This window comes from Sciurus carolinensis, chromosome 13 (assembly GCF_902686445.1).
Source record: "Sciurus carolinensis chromosome 13, mSciCar1.2, whole genome shotgun sequence".
Lineage (NCBI taxonomy): Eukaryota > Metazoa > Chordata > Mammalia > Rodentia > Sciuridae > Sciurus > Sciurus carolinensis.
This window is the reverse complement of record NC_062225.1, coordinates 54,937,936-54,960,144: the sequence shown is the minus strand read 5'-3', so window position 1 is coordinate 54,960,144 and position 22,209 is coordinate 54,937,936. Positions and strand designations below refer to the sequence as shown.

Below are 22,209 nucleotides of genomic sequence, written 5' to 3'. Positions count from 1 at the left end.
GAAATCACACACAAATTGTATAATGGAGATGCAGAATAAACATTTAAAAATACACAATGGAAGTAAATTAAGTTTGGTTGACATTTTGATTCAGTGTTCATGTTATTAACAAATCACATCTTGAAAAAGCTTACTGTACCAACAGAATCCTTAACAGTAAATACTAGCATTTCAATTTTGTTATTGTTTTCTCAAAAAAAAAAAAAAAAAAAGAAACTTTGATATATGATCATACATAATACCAGTTCTCAAGGAGACTTGAAAATTTGAATGGAATACCAGAAGAACTCTGATATATGTGAAAGGAAGTGATGAGACTCAGATTCTTCAATATGCCAAGAAACTGGTAAACGTATCAAAGATTCATTAAAACATATTTACCAATTATGTTGCACAAGACTTCTAACTGGCTTGAAACATCTTTCAAGCAACATATAGCAAACTGCTTTCTCAAAGACTATCTGTAACAGTGACTACTGTAAACCCCTATAAACTATTTTTCAGATTAACATCTTCACTGGTTAAATATTTTGATCAAAACAATGAAACAGTTTTTAAGGAAAGAATGTATAATTTTTAAAATGCCTTTAATTTCAATCCCCTTAATCAAGGAGGATGTGACAACCAACACAAGTGAAATTAACCTTAATCCACCAACTAAAACAGGCAAAATGTCTCCTAACAATTCTCCTCCTTAAAACAACCACCATACACAAAAATACGGTATTGACCTCCACCCCACTGCAAGCAGCTAATTAATAAAGAGAACAGTTGTGTTTGGAAATCCAGGTGCAATACCTCTATCTCACAAACCTCCCAAAATAACCATATTATCCAAGTAAAGCTGAACATTATTTTTGCTAAGGCAGGAATCCAACCCCGGGGAGCCTCAGCCCTTAGACAATGGTGGTTACCAGACAGTGCTGCACAGTTGGGTCCAAATGACACATTTCACTAGGCCTTGGTCACAACACACACGCACGCGCCCGCGCGCCCACACACACACACGCACACAAACACACACACAATCCCAAGAGGCCGGTTCTATGGAAGGGGTGTTCAAAACCCACGAGGAGATGGAGGGGAGCACCGCGGCGTGGAAGGGTCGCAAGGGGAGAAAAAGCGAGGGGGTGCCGACGGAGCGGAAGGGTAACTGCACTGCACACGAGGGAGGGGGCTGGAAATGGCCGATGGATTCTATATTTATTTATTTAAAGGTCTCGATTTAACGGGTCTTTCCCAGGGGTTCTGTAACTAAAGGCAAACTGCGCAGCAAACAGCGTGGGGTTGGAAAGAGTCGCTGCTCCCCCTACCCCGTGACCGGGGGTGGGGGTGGGCCGGGAGAAACAAGTTCCCTGGCCAACACCACGGACCACTCGGATCCCCCTCTCCCCCTCCTCCACAGGAAGGGGGAGGCCAAGAGAGAGAAAAGGGGAAAACAAGTTCCCCAGCCAACCCCACCGCCCCATCACTCCCAGCCATTCCCCCACCTACCAAGAGAAAGGGGGAGACCGGACCGTGGAAGGCGGCAGAAATGGGGGAAATCCCACCCTTAGCCTTGCCTGCAGCCACCAACAGACTCCCACGGGGTCCGCGGGCGAGCCGAGAAGCCCCAGGGAGGGGTGCGGGTGGAGGGTGCCGAGCCCCCGAAACCAAACAAAGCGCGGCCTGAGCAAGAGCCCAGGCGAGTCGGAAAGCCGGGGCTTTTCCTGACCGCCCGGCCGGGCCCGGCCTGACACTGCGGCACCTCGGAACTCGCCTCCGCTCGGCCTCCGTCTCCCACCCCCGGAGCGCACAGGCCGCCCCCACCCGCCTGGCCTCCCCGCCCGCAGTGCCCGGCGGGCCAGACGCCCGAACCTGCGGGCGGCGGGGAGGGAGAGTGGCCTTACCCCGCTCGCCGGCGTTGTTCCGCTCCTGAGGCAGCGGCGGAGGCGGCGGTGGTGGCGGCGGCGGCTGCTGCTGCGGCGGCGGCGGAGGCTGCTGCTGCTGCGGCTGCTGCTGGGGCGGCTGCGGCGGCGGCTGCTGCGGGGGCTGCTGCTGCTGTTGCTGCACCGGGCGCGGCCGCGACACTCGCCTGGGTCTCCGGTTGGCGGCTCGGACGGAGTTCATTTGCCGGGCTGAGGTGGCGGCGTTGGCGGAGGGACACACACACTCACGCGCACACGCACAGCGAGCTCCGGGGCAGGAGAAGGGGGTGGGGGGTGGGGGGGAGGGGAGGAAGGAGAGGGGCGAGGGGAAGGGGAGACGGCGCGGGCGGAGGGGGCGAGCGGGACCCCGAGTCCAGAGAAAGGCCGGGGAGACAGACAGATCCCGAGCGAGGACGGCCGGGCGGGCCTGGCGCACGGGGAAGGCCGAGGCCGCCGGGCGGGGCGGCCGCGAGGGACGGAGACAGAAAGACGGGCAGAGAGAGAGAAAGAAAGAAAGGGCGTCCGCCCGCTTGGGGATCCCGAGACGAAGCGCGACGGCGGTGGCCGAGGAGACAGACCCGGGTCCCGCCGACTCCCGAGCGGCGTCTCCGGCGGTGGGGGGAGTGGGCGGGCGGGGTGAGGAAGGGAGAAGGAGGAGAAGAGAGGGAGAACAGGGAGGGAGGGAGCGGGGGGCGCCCGGCTCTTTTTTTTCCCTCTTCCTCCCCCCCACACCCCCTGAAAGAGATTTCTGCGAGGAATTTTTTCTCTTTCTTCGGTCTCTTCTCTCTCCTCCCCCCTTCTCTCCTCGGCGAAGGGGAAATGAGTGTAAAGGGAGGAGATTGGGGGAAAAAGAGGCGTCGTCGTTCCTCCTCCTTAAAGGAACCTTTCCTCCTCCTCCTCAGCCCCGTTGCCGCTGCTTCTGCTGCTGCTCCGTGGCAGGAGGAGCCATTGACACCGCCGGAGCCTTCACTCTCGCCCAGTCGGTCCCTCCCCGCCGCGGGGCTGGCCAGGGGCGCGGGGGAGGGCCGCGGGGCGGCGGGGGGAGGGGTGAATGGGCGGGGAATGCTGGGGGCGGGGATTCCGGCCAGGTGACCAATAGGAAGCGGCTATACAACCTTCGAGCCAATGGGACCTCCGCTCTTATCGCGAAGTCCCTTCCTTCAACGCCCTGTTTCCTCTCTCGGGTTTCCTCCCTCCCCCGCTGAGGAGGGGAAAAGAGGGAAGGGGGAGTGTGGTGGGGCGGGTGATAATGGGGAGGTATCAGGGCATATAATAGAGCTGGGGGTAGGCGAAGGGAGCGCCAGTGCGTAGCGACGATTCCAGGAGAGGAGGTGCTCGGAGGAAAGGGCGGGGGTTGCTGATGTAATGGGGAGAAGTGATTAATCCTTCATTTCGTCGTTCCCCCACCCCCGATTTTTTAAGCGGAAAAAAGTGGAGCAAGGAAGCCAGTCTTTGGTAACTCGGGTTTTCCGTGGTGGGTAGGTTCAAAATATGAGCTGTAGGGAGCGCTAGAGATTTTGTGCCCTTTAGCCCAACAGAGGGTACTTGCAAACCTTAGAGATCTACTTTACCGAGCTTGCGCTTGGTAATCGAAGTTTGGAGTTGATTCTTAATCATAGTCGCCTGAGCATTCAGAAGGTTTTTACCTTTGGTCAGTTTGCTGTGTTTTTTGAAAAAAAATGGTCTATATGTACTATTCGAGAACATAATGCATGAGGGAAGGAAAAAAGTAAATGTGTTGAGACTGATTGTTTATGTAATTTACTTTTTTTCCTTGTTTTAAGATTCCACACCCACAAACTCAAAAGAAAAGAAAAATCCCCAAGAGACTTTACCTTTTGTATTTGTTTCTGGTTCCCTCAACATAACCTCTCCCCAAGGAAGACAGGTTTTGATTCCTTAGCTGCGATTCTCAATTCTCTCTGCTCTCTTTTATCTTTTTTTTTTTTTTTTTCTTTTTTTTTTTTAAAGATGTGGTAAAACTATCAGCTTACCTCTGGATTCTCTGGTTTTCAGATCTATTGGTGATTTTTCTCTCATTTGAGTTTCATCAATTGCTGCCTGGGTTTGAGATAATTGTTACAAAGCATGACAGAGGGGGAGGCACAGGACATGTAAGCCAATATCATATAGTGTGTTTGAGTCCCAGATTTGATATGTGACTCTAGGCAAATTACTTCCATCTTTCTAGATATTAGGGTTCCACTTCCTTTTAAATAAGAACTTATTTTGTACTATATAATGATGTGTCCAATTTTTCAAAGTTCTGTGTTTTTGAGATGATCTCTACTTGGTCCAGAAAATGGAGAAACTTACATCCAAGTTTCCTTTTCAAAACTATACTCGAAGAAGACAGCTATTTAAAAAAACAGCTTGAAGAGCTCCCAAAATTTATGGTTGTTGGCTAGATGCAAATGAATATAAATTTACATTTGGTTCAAGTAACATGGGAATAAAAATATGGGAAAGTTACATGATACTATACTTATAAGTGCATCCATATTTCTGATTTTTCTAAAATTTTATATTCAACAAGTACTTATTTGCTCCTTCTATGCATGAATAACATGTAAGGTGCTACGGGTCAATACTGATAAATAAAAGGCAAAATCTTCGGCATAGGGAGTTTGTATTTTAATGTGGCAAGATAGATGATTTACTTAATTCAAATGTACAAAGAAAATGTGACTTATTTGTTTTCTGTATTTTTTTAACCTCAAGTCCATACAAGTCTCCTTCTTACATGTCAGGAATTCATTATCCAGTTTATTTTATATAAATACCACCCTTCAGATTTAATTTCCTCTCTCCTTATTCCAAAATACGTATGGGGGTAGAGGGCTGTTGTATAAGGTATACAGGGTGTATTTTGTATATCCTAATACTATCTAAAGTATTATCTAAAACTACCATGACAGTTCTCTGGTCAATGGCAGTAACATGCCTTCTTCTAACATGGCATTTCTTTTTCTATTTTGACAGATTTCTGAAGATGAAGGTAAAGTGTCTTGAGAAAGGGAGTACTGTCTTTTAATTCACATAGTGACTAGTGGGCTGGGAATGGCCCAGAGGCCGACGTGGCATCAGGGAAGGGAATCTAAGCCACAAATGCCAGTCCTTATGTTGTCCTAGGATGTAGTAGCTGATATGGTCTAAGAGCAGGACTCCAAGCCTCAGAAGTAAGAAGGCTGGGTGTGGTGGCACACACCTATAATCCCAGCAAATCAAGAGGCTGAGGCAGGAAGAGCCTAAGTTTGAAGCCAGTTTGAACAACTTAGCAAAACCCTGTCTCAAAATAAAAAATAAAAAGGACTGGAGATGTAGCTCAGTGGTAGAGGGCTTGCCTAGCATGTGTGAGACCCTGAGTTCAATCCATACTGCCTTAAAAAAAAAAAGAAGAAAAAAAAAAAAAAAAGGTAAAATTGGTCATTTCTGTCCTTCAAAGGTGTCATGCAGTTTCCTTTTGTTGAAGTCCATACTGAGTCATTTCCCTCCTCCACACACTACAACTTCTTTACTGACCCCAAGTTTCCACAGGGCCCTTGATCCTCTTGATGCTACTCTATCTTCTCACTGAGACACATGAGCACTTAAGGATTTTCAAGATACTCCATGTAGGACTTGATGAGCCCAGGGCCTTGCTTTGGGCTTGTTGGACCATCTCACTTCTCCATTGTTGCATTAATCTCCTTGTGTTATATTAAGCATGGTGTCCAGTTGAAAACAAAGCTCCTAGAGGTCTTGACCTCTCAGAGGCACTCCAGAAAAGCAAACCATTATCCCCAGCTCTTGACTTTTTCCATTATCTTTATGAATATGTCAACTACATACGTCCAATTTTAGTTTCCACCCAGAGAGGAGAAGGAAAGTAAGCACACAGGGTCTTACCTCTTTCTTGTCCCCTTCTTTCCATCATCTTCTAGGGTTACAAAGGGCAAATTTTTCTCCTTGTATGTCAGAAACTTTCCTAGGTGTACTATGGCTTCTCCATTCTTGAGATGGGATTTGTTCTGCTTGCTTTCTTGGAGCCATAAGGGCTGATGAAGTGCAAGAGAGAAACTAACAATAATGGATCTACTGGGAGATATTTAAGAAAATATTATCCTATTCCCATATCACTACTTTCTACATATTTTTAGTTTATTTCACAGGATTAAATGTTAGTCTTATTTGTGCAAAAGTGTTCAAAACTGTCTTAACTTAAAATCGTGGAACTTGGGAGTTTTTAGAATGTGCCTTGGAGATCATTTAATCTCATTTATGTATTTGACAGATAGGAAAACTAAAGTCCAAAGAAGGGAGATGGCAAAAACAAATTTCATTATACTACTTAGTAGTAAAACTATTGCCTGTCAATTCAGTTTTTTTTTTTTCCATTCACAGGTATTATAGATCCTTAATTCTGTAAAAACCCAAAATATTCCAGCCAGTTTAATCTATTGCCAGGTCCACCTATATTAGCACGTAATCCTGTCAAACAGCTATCGTGGAAGTGATAGAAAACAGGAGAAAAATTTAAAGGGTATTTTTATTTGGGGTAGGAGTCTTCCAGAATTATTTCAGTTACACTTAGCATAATTTCAGAGGCCTGAATTCCCTCAGGGTTTGCTCTCTCTTCAAGAACATTTGTGTTTATTTTTCTGAACTAATTACTGGTGCTTAACAGGTTAGTGTACTTAAAATTATTTGTTTGTAAAACCTATCACAATAGGAGTGTAGAAAATAAGCTCTTTAATCATTTTAATACCTGGCAGGTGATATTTACTATGATTCTTAATTTCTAATTTTTGTCATTTCAAAGATTCAGCTTCCCTTTTCTCTGTCATTCCATCATCTAGTTCCAAACCATCAGCACTCAGTCAGTTACATAAGACACCTCAAAGCTCCTCACTCCTTTTATGTCATTTAAGAAATTAGTTTGATCTGAATATGGTTCCCTACAGGAATAACCAGCTCTGTTTAAAATATCCTTGTTAGAGTATGAATGACTTATCTCACTAAGCTGCAAAAATTCATTCTTTAGTACATGCTCAGATAATATTTTATCAGCTAGGTAGTGAAAATTAACTTGGAACTAAGGATTTAAATTTAATGTATGTGTGGGGAAACCTGGTAAGCACACAATTCAGTGATAATCTTAATAGGGGTTATCTTTAAAGAATTATAGAATCTAACTTTAATACTCTTCCCTGAGGAATAACACAGACACAGTACTATTAAAAGAAATTAATTATGTTCAGGATTTAGGATGGGTGGTGATAGATGGGTGTAAATTTTTATTTTTGCTTTTTAAAAGAAGAACCAATTTTAAGTGTTGTGAGAGACTAGTCCAAAACAATAAAAGTATGTTGTACTATTGAATCTCTGGTAGGTGACAGAAATGTGCCCGGATGTGAGTGGAAGACCAAGAAGGAGTTCTACCACTTAATGGCTGTCTAACCTGAAGCAAATTCCTCAACCTCTGTGTTTATTTCTGCATCTGTAAAATGGGGATGCTGATAGTCCTCATTTTGTGGGATTGTCATGAGTTAAGTAATGAATACCGTGGCTGGGGTCACAACCCCAGCATGTGTGAGGCACTGGGTTTGATCCTCAGCACCACATATAAGTAAATAAAATAAAGGTCTTTCAACAACTAAAAAGTATTTTTTTAAAAAGTAATGAATACCTGTAAAATGCTTAAAACAGTGCATGGTACATAGTAAGGACTCAGTAAATTGTTATCCATTATTTTTATTTCTGATGCTGGTATTTCAGGCCTTGATGAATTTCAAGATTACATGGACATTTTATATAGGGAAGCAGGTATGCTCTTGTAAGGAAATATGCCTAGAAAATGAATAAGATTATAAAATTTTTAACAAGATACAGGAAAAAACACCACCAAAGGAAAGAGGCAGAAAAAAATAAATAAAATAGGTGAGACTAATGGGAGGAGACCTGTGCAGAATTTCTCTATTCAAACAATAATGGAATTTTGTAGTAGGTGCAGAATACCCCAATGTTTTTTCACTATTGGAACCTCAAGAAAGAGTCAAAGGAGTAGATCAAGAAATAAATACATAGGTTTAGGAGGGGAAAAGTCATCAGTTGAAGGTTTATTTGTGTTAGAAAAAGAATTAGATCCACGTAAGTAGCAGGTTAAAATTTAAACACTCATCTGGGCCTCCTTGCAAGTAGTAAATGATAGAAACACATGGAAAAGGAGTAGAGAAAGAAATGGCAGAAAGTAATATACACAGTAGCGCAAGTTCCTCGAAGGCTAGAGGATCTAAAAGTTAAAGGAAGAATACAGGTCAGAGCACTCCACTGTGCTCCTGAGATTATGGCCTGTGGAAATATCAATAGCAACTTCAGATTTGGGAATCTGTTGAGTGTGAGTGTCCAACTAAGACACATTTAGGAAAGAGGGTCTTGGAAGCAGGATTAATAGACTTAAGGAGTTCTAAGACAGGAAACAATAGTAGCAGATATGTCATAAGGTTTAAAGAGCCTTGGGTTCCTGCTGTGGATGGAGAAATCCTCTGAAGATCTCAATCACAAGGCTGTCAGTGTGGACTACTGAGTTGTCTAGTGTAAATGTGGGATGCTATGTTCACACATGGGAGAGGAAGATGTGTAATTAGACAGAAACCAGCATCAATCCAGCATTGTACTTCCAGACCAGAAATACCAGACTCAACAGGGAAATGGATTCCTGCTTTTATTTCTTGTGCTTTGCGAGTCATGTTAAGGAAGTCTGGTCCTAAGCTGATATGAAGATTTGGACCTACTTTTTCTTCTATTAGGTATATTCTCTGATCTAATTCCTAGGTCCTTGATCCATTTGAGTTGAGTTTTGTGCAGGTATTATTTCTCTGATAAATAGTTGATGATACATTACAGGGGTGGGGGGAGGTAAAGGAAGAATGGAAGAAGGATGGATTGTGTAGAGGGAAATGAGGGGTGGGGAAGGAAAGAGAGTTAGACAAACATCATTACCCTGTGTTCATGTATGAATACACAAATGGTATGACTCTACTTCGCGTACAACCAGAGAAACAATAGTTGTATTCCATTTGTGTACAATGAATCAAAATAAAAAACATAAAAATGTAATAAAACAAAGGGAAATGGAAATAGAAATATTCAAAATATGGAAAGGAAATGAAGAGAAAGAACAAACACGTGGGAATGATCTAGACATCATTGGAGATGCTACCACTTAAAACCTCATGTTTCTTTGTAATTGGGCCCTACACCTATTCATGAATTTCTTTGAACCAATGAAACTTGCTTGTGTTGCCTTGGGTGGTATGAGCTAGATGAAGAAATGTAGGTTCCTAGAAAAAAATGAGGTTGGTGAAGGGAGGAGAAAGATGTTGTACAAAAGTCAACTATATCCTTATTAAGGTGTGTGTCGCAGATACTGCTTGGGGAAATTTATCCCAATTGAATTTAAAATCACTAATAGTAGTTGGAAAACTGATGTTTTGGGGTTTGGGTACTAGAGATTGATCGATCTCAGGGCACTTTACCACTGCGCTACCTCTCTAGTCTTTTTGAGACAGGATCTCACTAAATTCCTGAGACTGGCCTTGAACTTGCCATCCTCCTGCCTCAGTCTCCTGAGGAGCTGGGATTACATGCATGTGCCACTGCACCTGGTATAAAACTGATATGTTCCAATAGGCAAGGCAGAAACCAAAGATGTTCTCTCTTCATCTTTTATTCCCTGTGGGTTGTTCTCTTTCCCCCAGTGAATACTAAGCTACAATATTTGAGGGCAACAGCAATAAATTTCTATACACTAGGTTCTAGAGCAGCAGTTTGCTTGCAAGACGCTATTCTGCAGGAATCATGTCTACTTCCTTATCAGTGGGACACAAGAGATTTGGGTGGATTATTTCTGAAGGTACTGAAAGGTACCTATTGTAATGGAAGAAGACATAGTAGCCACTAAAGAACCTAGAACCCCCAAATATTTGTAGAGAGAACCTTCTGATAGAGACTGCCAAAAATCAAGAAAAAAGGGAAAGGAATATCAAGCTTTACTGTCTTTGAAGTTCAGTTTATAGTAGAAGAGGAGTTCTTTTTTGGATTTGAATTGTCCTGGGAATTTAATAATGGAAAGGGCTTTACATTAATTTTTTTTACCACTCATTGTTGTTGTTTTTTGACTTTTAAAAGTCATCCTTTGGCCAATTTTGGACAATATGATTAAATATAATTTCAAGTACTAATAGACAGTGAATATTTGGTCTAGGGTGCAGTGTGACCTTGAAGTTAAATTGATTCATGACCTGTTCTGGCCCATTGCAGAAAGTCTTGGGAGGAACAACTTAACTATGCAAGAAGGAAGTTACCGGAGGAATCAATGGGAAAAAATAAGGTTATTGCCAATCTCTCCTAATTGGACAGTCCTGGCTGAACAAGGATTTGGTTTTTAAGCCTAGTTGTTAAAGAGAGAAAAATAGAACTTGTGTGGGGTAAGGAGTAGTTCAGCATCTCTCCCTGCATTTCTTCCAGAACTCCTCTAAACTGCCCCCAACTCCCATCTTATCTTATAGGACTTTCTGTATAGAAAAAGGTGACTAGAAAAAGACACTGAAGACACTTCAACAGAGGGAGGGATCATGACTTTGAAAGGGACTCACTTTAATTTCCTACAGGCCCTAATACCTGCTTTTTTATTTCTTACCACTAGGAGCAGCAGGCTGATTTGTATATTTTTCTCCAAGTAGTAAGCAAACCTAGAGACAGAAGGGCGTTGGAAGGAAGGGGTGGGTTAGCTTTCCTGAGGACTCCTTGTTCTCCTTTTGCCTCTATTTCCAACTCCATGGTCCTGGCAAGCCACCCTGTTGGTGTGGGTGAACTTACACTTGGCTATTGATATCTCTTCACCTGAGACTTGGTCTTATCCTTGGTGTCTCTCTTTTCTGGCACACTTGAGGGAGATTTTAGAGTTGCAAAAGAAAGAGGGCTCCTGAGTTCCATACAATACCACAAAAAGAAGAAGAGAAGGGAGAAGAAGAAGGAAAAGAAGAAACTGGGGCATTTGCCTGTTCACTATTAAAATGGTAGTGGGAGGCTGAGGAGGAGGATTGCAAGTTCAAAGTCAGCCTCAACAACTTAGCAAGGCCCTAAGCAATTTAGTGACTGTCTCAAAAAAAAAAAAAAAAAAAAAAAGATTAAAGTGCTGTGAATGTGAAGCTCAGTGGTTAAGCATGCCTGGGTTCAATTCCCAGTTAAAAAACTTTTGAGATTAAAATGGTGGGGTACTTTGGGTAGATATAAGAATGTACACTCTTGTCAGGGGAATCAGTTGGGAGAAAGGTGAGGGTAGGATTCATGTTTGGAATTCTACCCTAAATTTCTGACATTGCTTTTTGAGGACAGATGGTTATATTCTGTACTTTAAAACCATGTACATGTCTTATAAGAGTTTGTCTAGCTCAGAAATTCCCAAAAGAAAAATGAAAGAACAAGAACATTTGGAAAAGTTAGAACTGTTTTTATGACATAAAAAAAAAAACTAGAAAAAAATAAATAAGAACTTGTATTTTGAGCATGATTTTTGTTACTATAATTTACCTCTATGCTTAGTGAATGAGTAACTATTGCTATTTGAGTTATAAGTGATGGAAAAAATGTAAAATGAAAGATAATTCCAAAGAAGTGGAAATATTGCTACATTCAATGCATGTAACAAATTCTTTATTTTGGCCATAAAGAGCTATACATTTTATATTAATAGGAAATGAATTTTTTTTCTGTCCTTAGCTATTTAAAGAATACTGGTTTGAAGGTGGGGAGCGGGTGCCAGATTACTCCTTTTCCCAAGGCTACCATGTGGCATGAGCCAATCCTTGCTCAGCATTTCTTTCACCCTATAATCTGTCTACTGTTTTCCTACTTTGTCCTACCTACTGCACAGTTGTGGCATGGCCCTCATCTTTCATGACTCCTGAAAAGGTAGGCTATTGCAAGGACTAGTTGGGGTGGAAAGGAAGACAAGGACAAAAATTGAAAAGAAAAAGGTAGGAAAAAGAATATAGTCTTCTATGTTTTGATTTCTTAAAAAAAAAAAAAAATCCAATATTACCAAACAGACTATGCCATATGATCAGCATTCATTCCCCAAATGCTGCTCTAGGGGAAGAAGGATGATAAACCTCATATATGTGTCAACCGTGTCGAATGACATTGACTTTGTGGTACTCCTGCCTCTGTCCCTTATTTCTATTCAATGGGCAGTAAATCATTAGGGTCAGCACATAGTTATATGTGATATGGTTTTGAGAAAATGTTACTAATTTTGTTCAGTACATAGTTGGAGAAGGGGCCTTGGTGTGTAGTTGCAGGTTTTGGTGTGTGAAAACATCGAGTCTCCCCCACCCAATCCATCCTCATAAGTCCCGTTTCCCCACTGCAAGATAGCCTCTCATACTGTAGAACTTCACACTTTCGGAAATTGAAAATTAGGGAACTGCTCTTTTTATGTAAGCAAAACCCTTCAAGCTACTACTTAGCTAGTATCACAAATGAAATGAGTCAGACTTCTGAAAACAAACAGATCAACAGATTAAACACCTTCTAGCTTTCTAATAACCTTAGTTAAAACCCTTAGTTAAAAAGTAAACAAGAGATACTCATCAAGGGTGGATAGCTTTCAGCACAGATGCTTGTGATTTGGGGGGTGGGGGGACACTACCAGGAACCCATCTTGTCCTAACAAGAAGGAACTGGAGCTCTCCAGTCATTACAGACCTCATTTAAAGGGACAGGCCTCACCACGGGATGTGTCTCCCTCATGATACAGATCAACTTTCTTATGTGACCTATTTTAATGAATGCTTAACATGAAATTGAGGGTATTTTTGTTTGAAAATATCGTTTGTTCTTAGTCTTTAGATCAGGATCATTTAGAGAAGTGGGCAGGACAAAGATTGTTCACTTACAAACTGGAGTAGGGTGAACATGTACAACCAGATATTCTTGAAATCTCCACTGATGAACCCCCCTTTTTAACTCCCCTTCATGAATCCAAATGGTTTCTCCTATTTCCCTGATTCCAACCTGTAGTGTCCTGCCTTTGGTGACTTGTATTCAGATCATTTTTTTTTGTTCCTGACCTTGTTTCTTATTTTTGCATCTGTTTCTCCCAAGACCATAATCTTTATGTTGTGAACCCTAAGCAGGTAGTGTGACCAAGATTTCCTATTTCCCTGCTTGATAATTTAGTACTATAATGAAGTAGAAAAACATGGGTTTTGCAATCTGGCAGACTTGGGTTTAAATCATGACTTCCATATCTAACTGGTGGTCTGACCTGGATAATACAGTTTTCTGAGGAAGTTTCCTTTTTGAAAAAATGAGGATATTAATACCCACCTCAAAACATGGTTGTGATCGGAAATTGTGATGGCTGCACAGCATTGTGAATGTATTTAATGCCACAGAATTGTATATTGAATAATGATTAAAATGGGAAATTTTATGTTATATATATAACCACAATTTTCCAAAAGGAAAACATGATGGTGAGAATTAGTCTTTGTTTAACACCCATTATAATATCTGGCACATAGTGGGCTGTATAGCATATTCAAGTAGCAACTATACAGCATAGAATATTTTATGTTACAAATAACAAAAAAGCATAACTCAAACTGGCTTAAGCAATAAAAAAAAATGTATTGATTCATGAAATGGAAAAGTCCAGAAGTAGATCAAACTTTTGGGTTAGTTTATATCACTAAGAATTCATATTCTCTAAGCCTTCAGTTACTAAGGACTGTCACTAAGGATTCAACTGATCTCTAAGAATTCAGTTTCTTTTCATTTTCCTACTGCATTCTACAATGTCAGCTTTATCCTATCACCAGGTACTCTCAGGATCACAAGATAGCTGCCAATCGCTTCAAAGAAGTACATCTTCCTTTGTCTATATCCAGAGAGAACGATAGTCCCAGTAGTCCAGCCAGTATCCTGATAATCAGTTGCTTAAGTCACATGCCTGTTCTGGTATCTGGAACCAAAAACTGTACATACAACGAGAGAATATGATGGCTGGTTATAACTAACCAGAGAGTGAGGCAGCTTCTCTGGAAGCACATGGGCTTCCAGAGGAGTGGGTTCCCCAAAGGAAAGTCAAGGTACTATGGAGGAGAGAAGGCAGGACTAATACACTGAGGAGGCAACCAAGAAATGTCTACTACAGTAGTTATTATCATCATTATTGCCTTTCTTTCCCCTTAGCCCTCAGCTCTTGGATATTCTTTGGAAATAATGTTTTTTAAGTCTAAAAGACATCTTATTCAAGTATTTGTATTCTTTCTAGTAAAGAAAAATAGATAAATAAAAAAACTAAGTTTACCTGGTTGTTAGGCATCTAGAGCACCAGCAAAAAAAAAAAAAAAAAAAAAAAAGCAAAAGCCACTAAATGAAGGGGTTCAACAAGAATAAACCCAGGGGACGGAGGGCAGGGAGGGCGCTAGAAAGACCTGCCAACATGCCAAACTCAGAGAATGAGGTTAGTTATTGGCCTCTTCTTTACTGGAGCCAGATTAAAAGCTGACATGAGTTAAGATGAAGGAACCAATCCACAGGGGAAGGGGCAATCTCCAAAGCAGAACTGACAAAATAAAATATCTGATACTGATTTTGATTGCTGTGCCCACTAGTTTGTAGCTTCTACCTGCCCATCTGTGTTAGATTTTTGTCACTGTAACCAAAATACCTGACTTAGAGGAGAAAAAGCATATTTTGGCTCATGATCTCAGAGGTTCTTGTTCTGAGACTGAGGAGAGGCAGAATATCATGGCAAAAGGACAGGCAGCTTATGGCAGCCAGGAAGTAGAGAAAGAACTAGAGGGGCACCAGGGAAATATAAATCCCAAAGGCATGCTCTCTGTGACCCACTTTTTCCAGCCACACCCTACCTGTCTATAGCTACTACCCCATTAGTCCATTCAAATTATTGATCCATTAAATGGATTAATCTACTGTTTAAGTTAAGGCTATCTAATTATTATCATTTCATCCCCAAATATTCCTGCATTAACACAGGAGATTTTGGGGGACTCCTTATATAAAAAATATAACATTTCATCCTAGCCCCCAGAAGCTCATCTCAGAATGCAAAATGCATTTAGTCCATTTCCAAGACTCCCCATAGTTTAACAGTTACACCATTGTCTAAATCCAAAGTCTTTATGACTCAAGACAAACACTTGGCTGTGAGTCCCTGTAAAACTCAAAAGGAAGTTACACATAGCCAACATAAAATGGCACAGAGTAAACATTCCATTCCAAAGGGGAGAAATATGAAACAGAAAGAAGTAATGGGACCAAAGTAAGACCAAAACCTAGATGGGCAAACAAGTCCTGTAGATCCATGTCCAGCATCTGGGGCACATGGCGGTGAGATGTGATCTTCAAAGGCTTGTGCAGCCCCACCTGTTTGCCTTGCTGGTTGCAGCCCATGTGACCTATCTTTTAGGCTGGCTGTGTCCACAGCCAACAGCTTTCTTTGGCAGACATTACATATTAGTGGCATCTCTTAATCCTGGGGTCTCCACTGCAGCTTCAGCTTCCTTCTTACTTCATGAACTGACTTTTCAGGAGCTACCCACAGGAATCCTGATCCTTCTACAGTTTGCCTGAAATCCCAGGCCTTCCTTTCCTATCTCAACAGAAACCTCCATGACCATTTAATTCCACATCCTATGTTTCTGTAGAACCAGCACCACATGGATGATGCCAAGGTCTGTCACGAGCTCAGGCAGTTACTAGGTCCTCTTGAGTGATGACTGCAGTGGCTTCTGAGTGCTTGGGCATCTAAGCATGGTAAAACAAATCTTGAGGAAGCACATTTTTAGGCACCCCTGTGCAAGCAGGGTGCTCCAAGTTCTCTTCTCAAAGGAGTTTTCAGTTTTACACCCTTGAGCCTATTATGGATGTGGTCTTGCTGAGGGCATCTTTTCTCTTGTCCCTGTCCCTGTGCAAAGTACTTAGCTTCTCTTTAGAGGTGGTAATCTTTTAACAATCACATCTTCCTTGGCCCCAATTTTACATGCATTTCTTCTTTGGACAAACTGCAAGTTTTTTCATATCTTTCCTGTCTGCTCTTTGCTCCTGATTCTCACAATGAACCTCATAAGGTATTAAGTACAACTTTGGGAACATAAACAGCATTTTCTAGGAGCTGGGACTTTTGGGAATGGTTACCTCTTAGTTCAACATACCTAAAAGTTCACCTGGATATACTAAACATTAGTATGAAAATGAATAGCTTCATGGCAATATCCATGCCACCACTTGAATGCTGTGCTGTCCTGAAATTTCCATCACTGGATTGATTAATCCATCACCTTTCAATTTGGCCTCATATGAAGTCTCAGGATGTGGGCAAAATGTGGACCAATTCTTCACCATAATGTAATATGGATGACCTCTAGTGCAATTCACAATGGAGTCTCCATTCCCCTCTGAAACCTCATGAGCATAATCTTTATTTTCCACATTCCTGTTGGCATTCTGGTCTTCTGAGCTTCCACCAGAATCACCCATTAAGCTCTGCTTACAACATTCTAAGGCTTCTCTAGCCTGTCTCTCCAAACTTCTACTGAAAGCAGTTCCAAAGGCTTCTGAACCACATGGTCAGGTTAGTCATAGCAATAATCCGACTTCTCAGTACCCATTTCTGTGGTAACCAGATTTTAACCACTGTGACCAAAATTCCTGACAAGAACAACTTAGAGGAAGAAAAGTTTATTTTGGACTCAGTTTCAGAGAATCAGTCCATAGCTGGCCAACTCCATTGCTCTGGACCCAAAGTAAGGCAGAACATTATGACAGAAAGGCATGGCAGAGAAAAGTTGCTTAGTTCATGACCACCAGGAAGGAGAGAGAGAGAGAGAGAAAGAGAGACAGAGAAAGGTGCCAGGGAAATATGAACCCCCAAATCATACCCCCAGTGATCTACTTCCCCTCACGCATACCCTATCTGCCTATAGTTGCCACCCAGCTAGTTCATTTAAATGATTAAACCATCAAATGGATTAATGCACTGATTAGGTCACAGCTCTCATAATGTAATCATTTTACCTCTGAGCATTCCTGAATTAACAGAGGAGCTTCTGGGGAACATCCCATCCAAACCATAACACAATCTGTGAGATTTCTCTTTCTTTTTTTTTGCCCCAGCCCCCCATCTGAAGACTCATCAATTTCTGCCAATTTTATTCTCTCCCTTCTGCCAAGAAGGCTCTTTCCACTCCTTTGCCACATTTCACCTATTCACATTAAGACTTTAAATTTCAGTCTTTTCTTCAAAAGAAGGACTCACTGTACACCACTACCATCTCCTCTCCCACCTCCAAGACATGCCCCACAGACTGACTTGGGTAATCCTGTTTGGTATTCCCTACCTATCATCAATATTCAGTGGCCTAATGATTCACTTACTTGTCTGACCCCAACCCCTGTCCCCTTTCCCCCATGACATTCCAGCTTCTGAAGAGCAGGAACTTTACCTTAATCATCTTTGATAACATGAGCCCAGCAGAGTGTCTAGCACATAGTAGGAGTTCAGTAAACAAAGGAGGGAATTTCTTTGGTTATTATCTGAGACCGTCTTACCTAGATTTTTTTTTTTTTTTTTTTTTTTTTGCAGTGCTGGGGATCGAACCCAGGGCTTTGTGCTTGCAAGGCAAGCACTCTACAACTGAGCTATCTCCCCAGCCCCTAGCTTTTTTATCTTAAGAAATAGAATGACACATTAAAAACTAAAGTGTCTCTCCATCCAAGGATAGTCTATCTTCTCCTAGAAAGGAGTTGGAAATCAGACATACAAGAGACACCTTGAAGATGTTTTCTAGCAGTTTGTATCCACTTAGACTTGGAAGTGGTGAAGACAAAATCAAAATTTCCAAGAAGATCCAGAATACCCTTTTTCTTTTTCTAGTCTCCATCTTCAAACTCTGTTCCTATTCCCAGACCATTAAAAGATACTTATTTCCCCTATTCACTCACAAAGTGTCCACAATTTTTACATTATTTTTTATTCAGAGAATAAGGATGTGATTATTACAAGAAACTGCCCATTATAATAGTTTAGACTTACAAGCACTAGTTATTGACATTTACAGAGTGAAGCAAGCCACCTGAACTAAATACCAGGTGCTCAGTAAACTTACTGTAATACCTCATTCCTGGTTACAAAGCACTCATATGACCTTTATGTAGGGTATTTGTTTTCTGTTTAATTTATTTTTCTACTTTGAAACAGATTCATCCATTATAGGAAAGGAGTCAATTATTAGGTAAACACCTGATGACTATACCCTCTGGTATTTAGTCTCAAAACATTTTGCATTTCTTAACACACAGAATCTAAAATATTTTAATGTTACACTAGAAAGAGATTAAATATAATGTCAAATGCTCAAGAAGGCAGAACACTCAACCTAGTTTCTCAAGCAGGCTAACTAAAAGTTCTTGTTCTTTGCCTGATGGTCAGGTTTTGAAAACAAGCAGAGGAAAGAAGTTTCAGAAGTGAGGGTCTGAATAAACTCTTGTAGGTTTCTGGTTATTTAGGATTATTTGGAGTCAGTACCAGACAGAGGCAAGTTTCATGATGTAACATGTCTTTATGCCCTATCCCTGCATTACTCATAATTACTGTCATATCCCTTTCTCCACTTGATCCTTCCCCCTATACCCTTGTTGTTGGATGCTATGCCTTTATGAGCACAGCTGAGGGCAAAATGCTGTCCCTACAAAACGATACACATGTATGCCTTTCTCTGGCTCCTGTCACTCCCTAAGGGCTTCCATAATATATTACTTTTCTTAATTCTAAAAACAAATAAACAAACAAACAAACAAAAACCAACCAAACACTTTAAGCCAGGTGTGATGGTAGACACTTATAATCTCAGTTACTCAAGAGACTGAGGCAGGAGAATTCCAAGTTCTAAGGGCCAGGCAACTAGAGAGACCCTATTTTAAAATAAAAATTTAAAAAGGTCTGGGGGTGTAGCTCAGCAGTAGAGCACTTGCCTAGCATGTATGAGACCCCGGCAATTCCTCAGTACTGAAAGAGAGGGAGGCGGGTAGGGACTTTAAAAAATATTTTACTGCTTTTTGCAGTTTTAAAACATACATACCTTTTCCACATTTCAATGCTTCTGAAATTGGAATTAATTTTATAGTCTTTTTCCCTCTCTTTAAAAGGTAATTACTACTTTTTCTGCCAACTGTATAATCAAAACTATTTTGGAACTAAAGAAATGTAGTGTTAATATACTTTACTGGACACAACATATTTTTTTGAGAATCATAAATGTTGCTGTCCACAGAGATTTGCATTATACAGCTGAAAAGGACTTTGGAGTAGGAATTTATGTATAGCTTAGGCAAAACTAATTGTTGGTTGGTTATCTAGACTAACTTTTTAAATTTACCATAACCTTCTTATCCCTTTGAATTTTCTAGTTTGGGGATCAGATGCAAAAAAATATGAAGTGAAATGTCTTCATCATATAAGGGATCTCGAAGTGTCTCCCCACATTATTGGTCCTAAGTCCTAAATTTATATTGACCAAAAGGGTAGGTTTAAAACAGAACACTGCAGAACATTCTTGATGTAGATGACCACTTACCTCAAAACACCTTAAGTTTTTCTTGAAAGGACTATAACTTGACCCATTTTTTTTTTTTTTTTTTTTTTTGGTACTAGAAATTGAACCTGGGGAACTTTATCACTAAGCTTATACCCATATATCTTTTTTTTTTTTTTTTTTTTGAGACAGGGTCTAAGTTGCTGAGACTGGCCTCAACTTGCAGTCCTCCTGCCTTAGCCTCCCAAGTAGTTGTGATTATAGGTGTGTACCACCACACCCAGTGACCCCCATTTATTCTTGCTAGAGTGATGACAACTATTTTTGGAGAGAGGTAGAATATCAACACACCCATAAGTCTACAGTACATGCTTCCTGCTGAGAGTAAAATATTCAGAGATCTCTGAGCCCCATTTCCAATATCCAGTAAAATGATACAGTATTTTTCTAAAATATTATGGGATGACTATAAATTGAATAAAATTATTATTCTAGGGATCCTCATACAAACAATCTTGGCTGTTAAATATTTTTTAAAAAGAAGGGAAATTCTGAAAATATGCTTGTTCCTAAGATTTGCAGTATCCAGGACAAAGGTACAAGTAGAAGTCTACATATAATAGGTTTAAATCATTAAAAATTATAAATCAAACGAGGCATGATGATGCATGCCTGTAATCCCAGCTACTCAGGCCTGAGGCAGGAGGGTCACAAGTTCAAGGTCAGGTTGGGCAACTTAGTGAGATGAGACCCTGTCTGAAAATAAAAGGGCCTGGGGATGTAGCTCAGTGGTAGAGCACCCCTGGGTTCAATCCCTAGTACAGCATAAGTAAAATAAATAAGTATCAAGCTATCAAACTATTACATAAATATATTCTGTCCACCTCCCTTGATAAATTGTCATGTTATGTCCTTATTATGACAACATTACTAAAAATGTATAAAGCAATGATTTTTATATGACTGAAAACTAAACAAAAATGAATAGACTTTACTATTGTGTGTTTGGGTACTTGATTAATGGACTGATGATGTTTATAAAACAAATATGTACACAATTTAGAAATTACTATGTATTACATAAAGTATTGAATTTGCTTCAGCAAATAATAATATCATAATCTAGATTTTCATGTAATTTGTGTTCTGACAATAATAGCAAAATAGACAACTTTTCTTGAATCAATGTATTTCAAGGGGGGTCAGAGTTTAGAACTCTAAAACATGCTACTTTTGTATAAGGATTATTTTGAACTGAAGGCAATGAGGAACTAGCAAATACAGAAGCTGGGGGTATAATTCAGTGATTGAGCACTTGCCTAGAATGTGAAGCCCTCAATTCCACCCCCAGCACTGCAAAAACAAATAAATACAAAATAGTAGCACATTAAAAAAAAAAAGCCCATGGTCCTCCTAAACAACCCTTTTTACTGGAGACAGACAGTCAGTACTGAAATAAGTCTGCACAAATAAATCTTACTAAAATAATCTTATCTTCCATTAGTTTCCTCCATATATTTCCCATAATTTTTGATTCTAAAAGCCCCAATCCCTTTTCCTTTGTTCTATCACTACAGTTCATCATTAGATATTATATAAGAGATATCTATATTTTAAAATATATTTTAAAAATTAATTTCAGTGAAATTAGAAATTTTATTCTGCTGAGGCATAAGCAACTGGCATTGTCAATACAATTTCTAAAGCAATACTTAAATTTGGAAATGAACCATAAATTTTACATATCATGTTCAGACATTTTAATGAGTTTACAATAATGGTAATTATCATAGAAAATATTATAATTTTAATTTTATCATATGACTTCTATTACTTTTATTTTTTGCCAGTCCTTAAAGCAATATCTATCCATATAGTATTAAATTCTCCTTCAGTTTTTAAAATGCTGAGACATCAAAAAGAAAAATGAAAGAATAATATGTGGTTCAATTTATTCTTGCTTTTCAAGGAGACTATACTGCTATCTAGGATATATAGAAAATGACACATATATATAGATATGATTTTGTATATGAACTTCTTCTTTATAATCATGTGTATAATTTTGTTTCCCTATTCCAATTTTCTTTTATTGGAATATCATTTTTGTTGCATATGCCACATTTTGTATTTTTCTATTAAAATTTTATTTTAAAACTATTACATTATTTAAAAAGTGAACTAGCCAAACTTAGATCAGTCCATGCCTTTTATAAGCTTTTGCTAATACCATTTATAGCAAGCAATAGTCCACACTAAAAAACTGTGGTTGGCACAAAATATAAAAAGTATTTTCATCTACAGACCAATTCCTTATTACTTGAGGATCCTCTGCTGTTTCACTTAACTCTTCTATACAACTCACTCTCTGGTATCAATTAAATCTAACTGCTTTAACAGCATTTTAAGTGGCATATCTATTGTTAATGAAAAGTGGCTATGAGGTCAAATTTGATGTGTGTTTAATCAAGATGCCTCAGAATATATTGTATATAATCTTTGAATCACTCTAAAGAATGTCAATGCTGTTGAAGCTTTGTCTCCTACGAACATGCTGATAGATGTTTAATAAATGTGTGTGCCTGTGTGCTTTGATATGCAGGGCCCTGTGAAATAAAATGCTCAGGGAAGGGGCTCCTCTTGTCCAAGTCTAAGAGTGGCACTGCGGACCAATAATAAATGTAAGTATTAATAAT

The 22,209-nt window shown here is 40.2% G+C and overlaps 1 protein-coding gene and 1 long non-coding RNA gene across 3 annotated transcripts in view; one reads left to right on the top strand and one right to left on the bottom strand.

Annotated features, from left to right (window-relative positions):
- Fbxo11 (F-box protein 11) overlaps window positions 1-2,863 on the bottom strand; it is an 87,808-nt gene extending 84,945 nt beyond the window's left edge. Inside the window, exon 1 of one of the 2 annotated variants that reach the window (XM_047522543.1) lies at window positions 1,890-2,863. In XM_047522543.1, the coding sequence (XP_047378499.1) occupies window positions 1,890-2,109 (220 nt within the window). In that variant the 5' untranslated portion in view covers window positions 2,110-2,863. The remainder of the gene's footprint in view (window positions 1-1,889) is intronic. The other variant, XM_047522542.1, reaches the window with a different exon arrangement.
- A 362-nt stretch (window positions 2,864-3,225) lies between these two features.
- LOC124963086 (uncharacterized) lies at window positions 3,226-7,496 on the top strand. The gene is made up of 3 exons (XR_007104651.1): window positions 3,226-3,362; window positions 4,890-4,905; window positions 7,279-7,496. It is a non-coding gene; the product is annotated as an uncharacterized LOC124963086 (long non-coding RNA).
- Window positions 7,497-22,209: the final 14,713 nt, after the last annotated feature.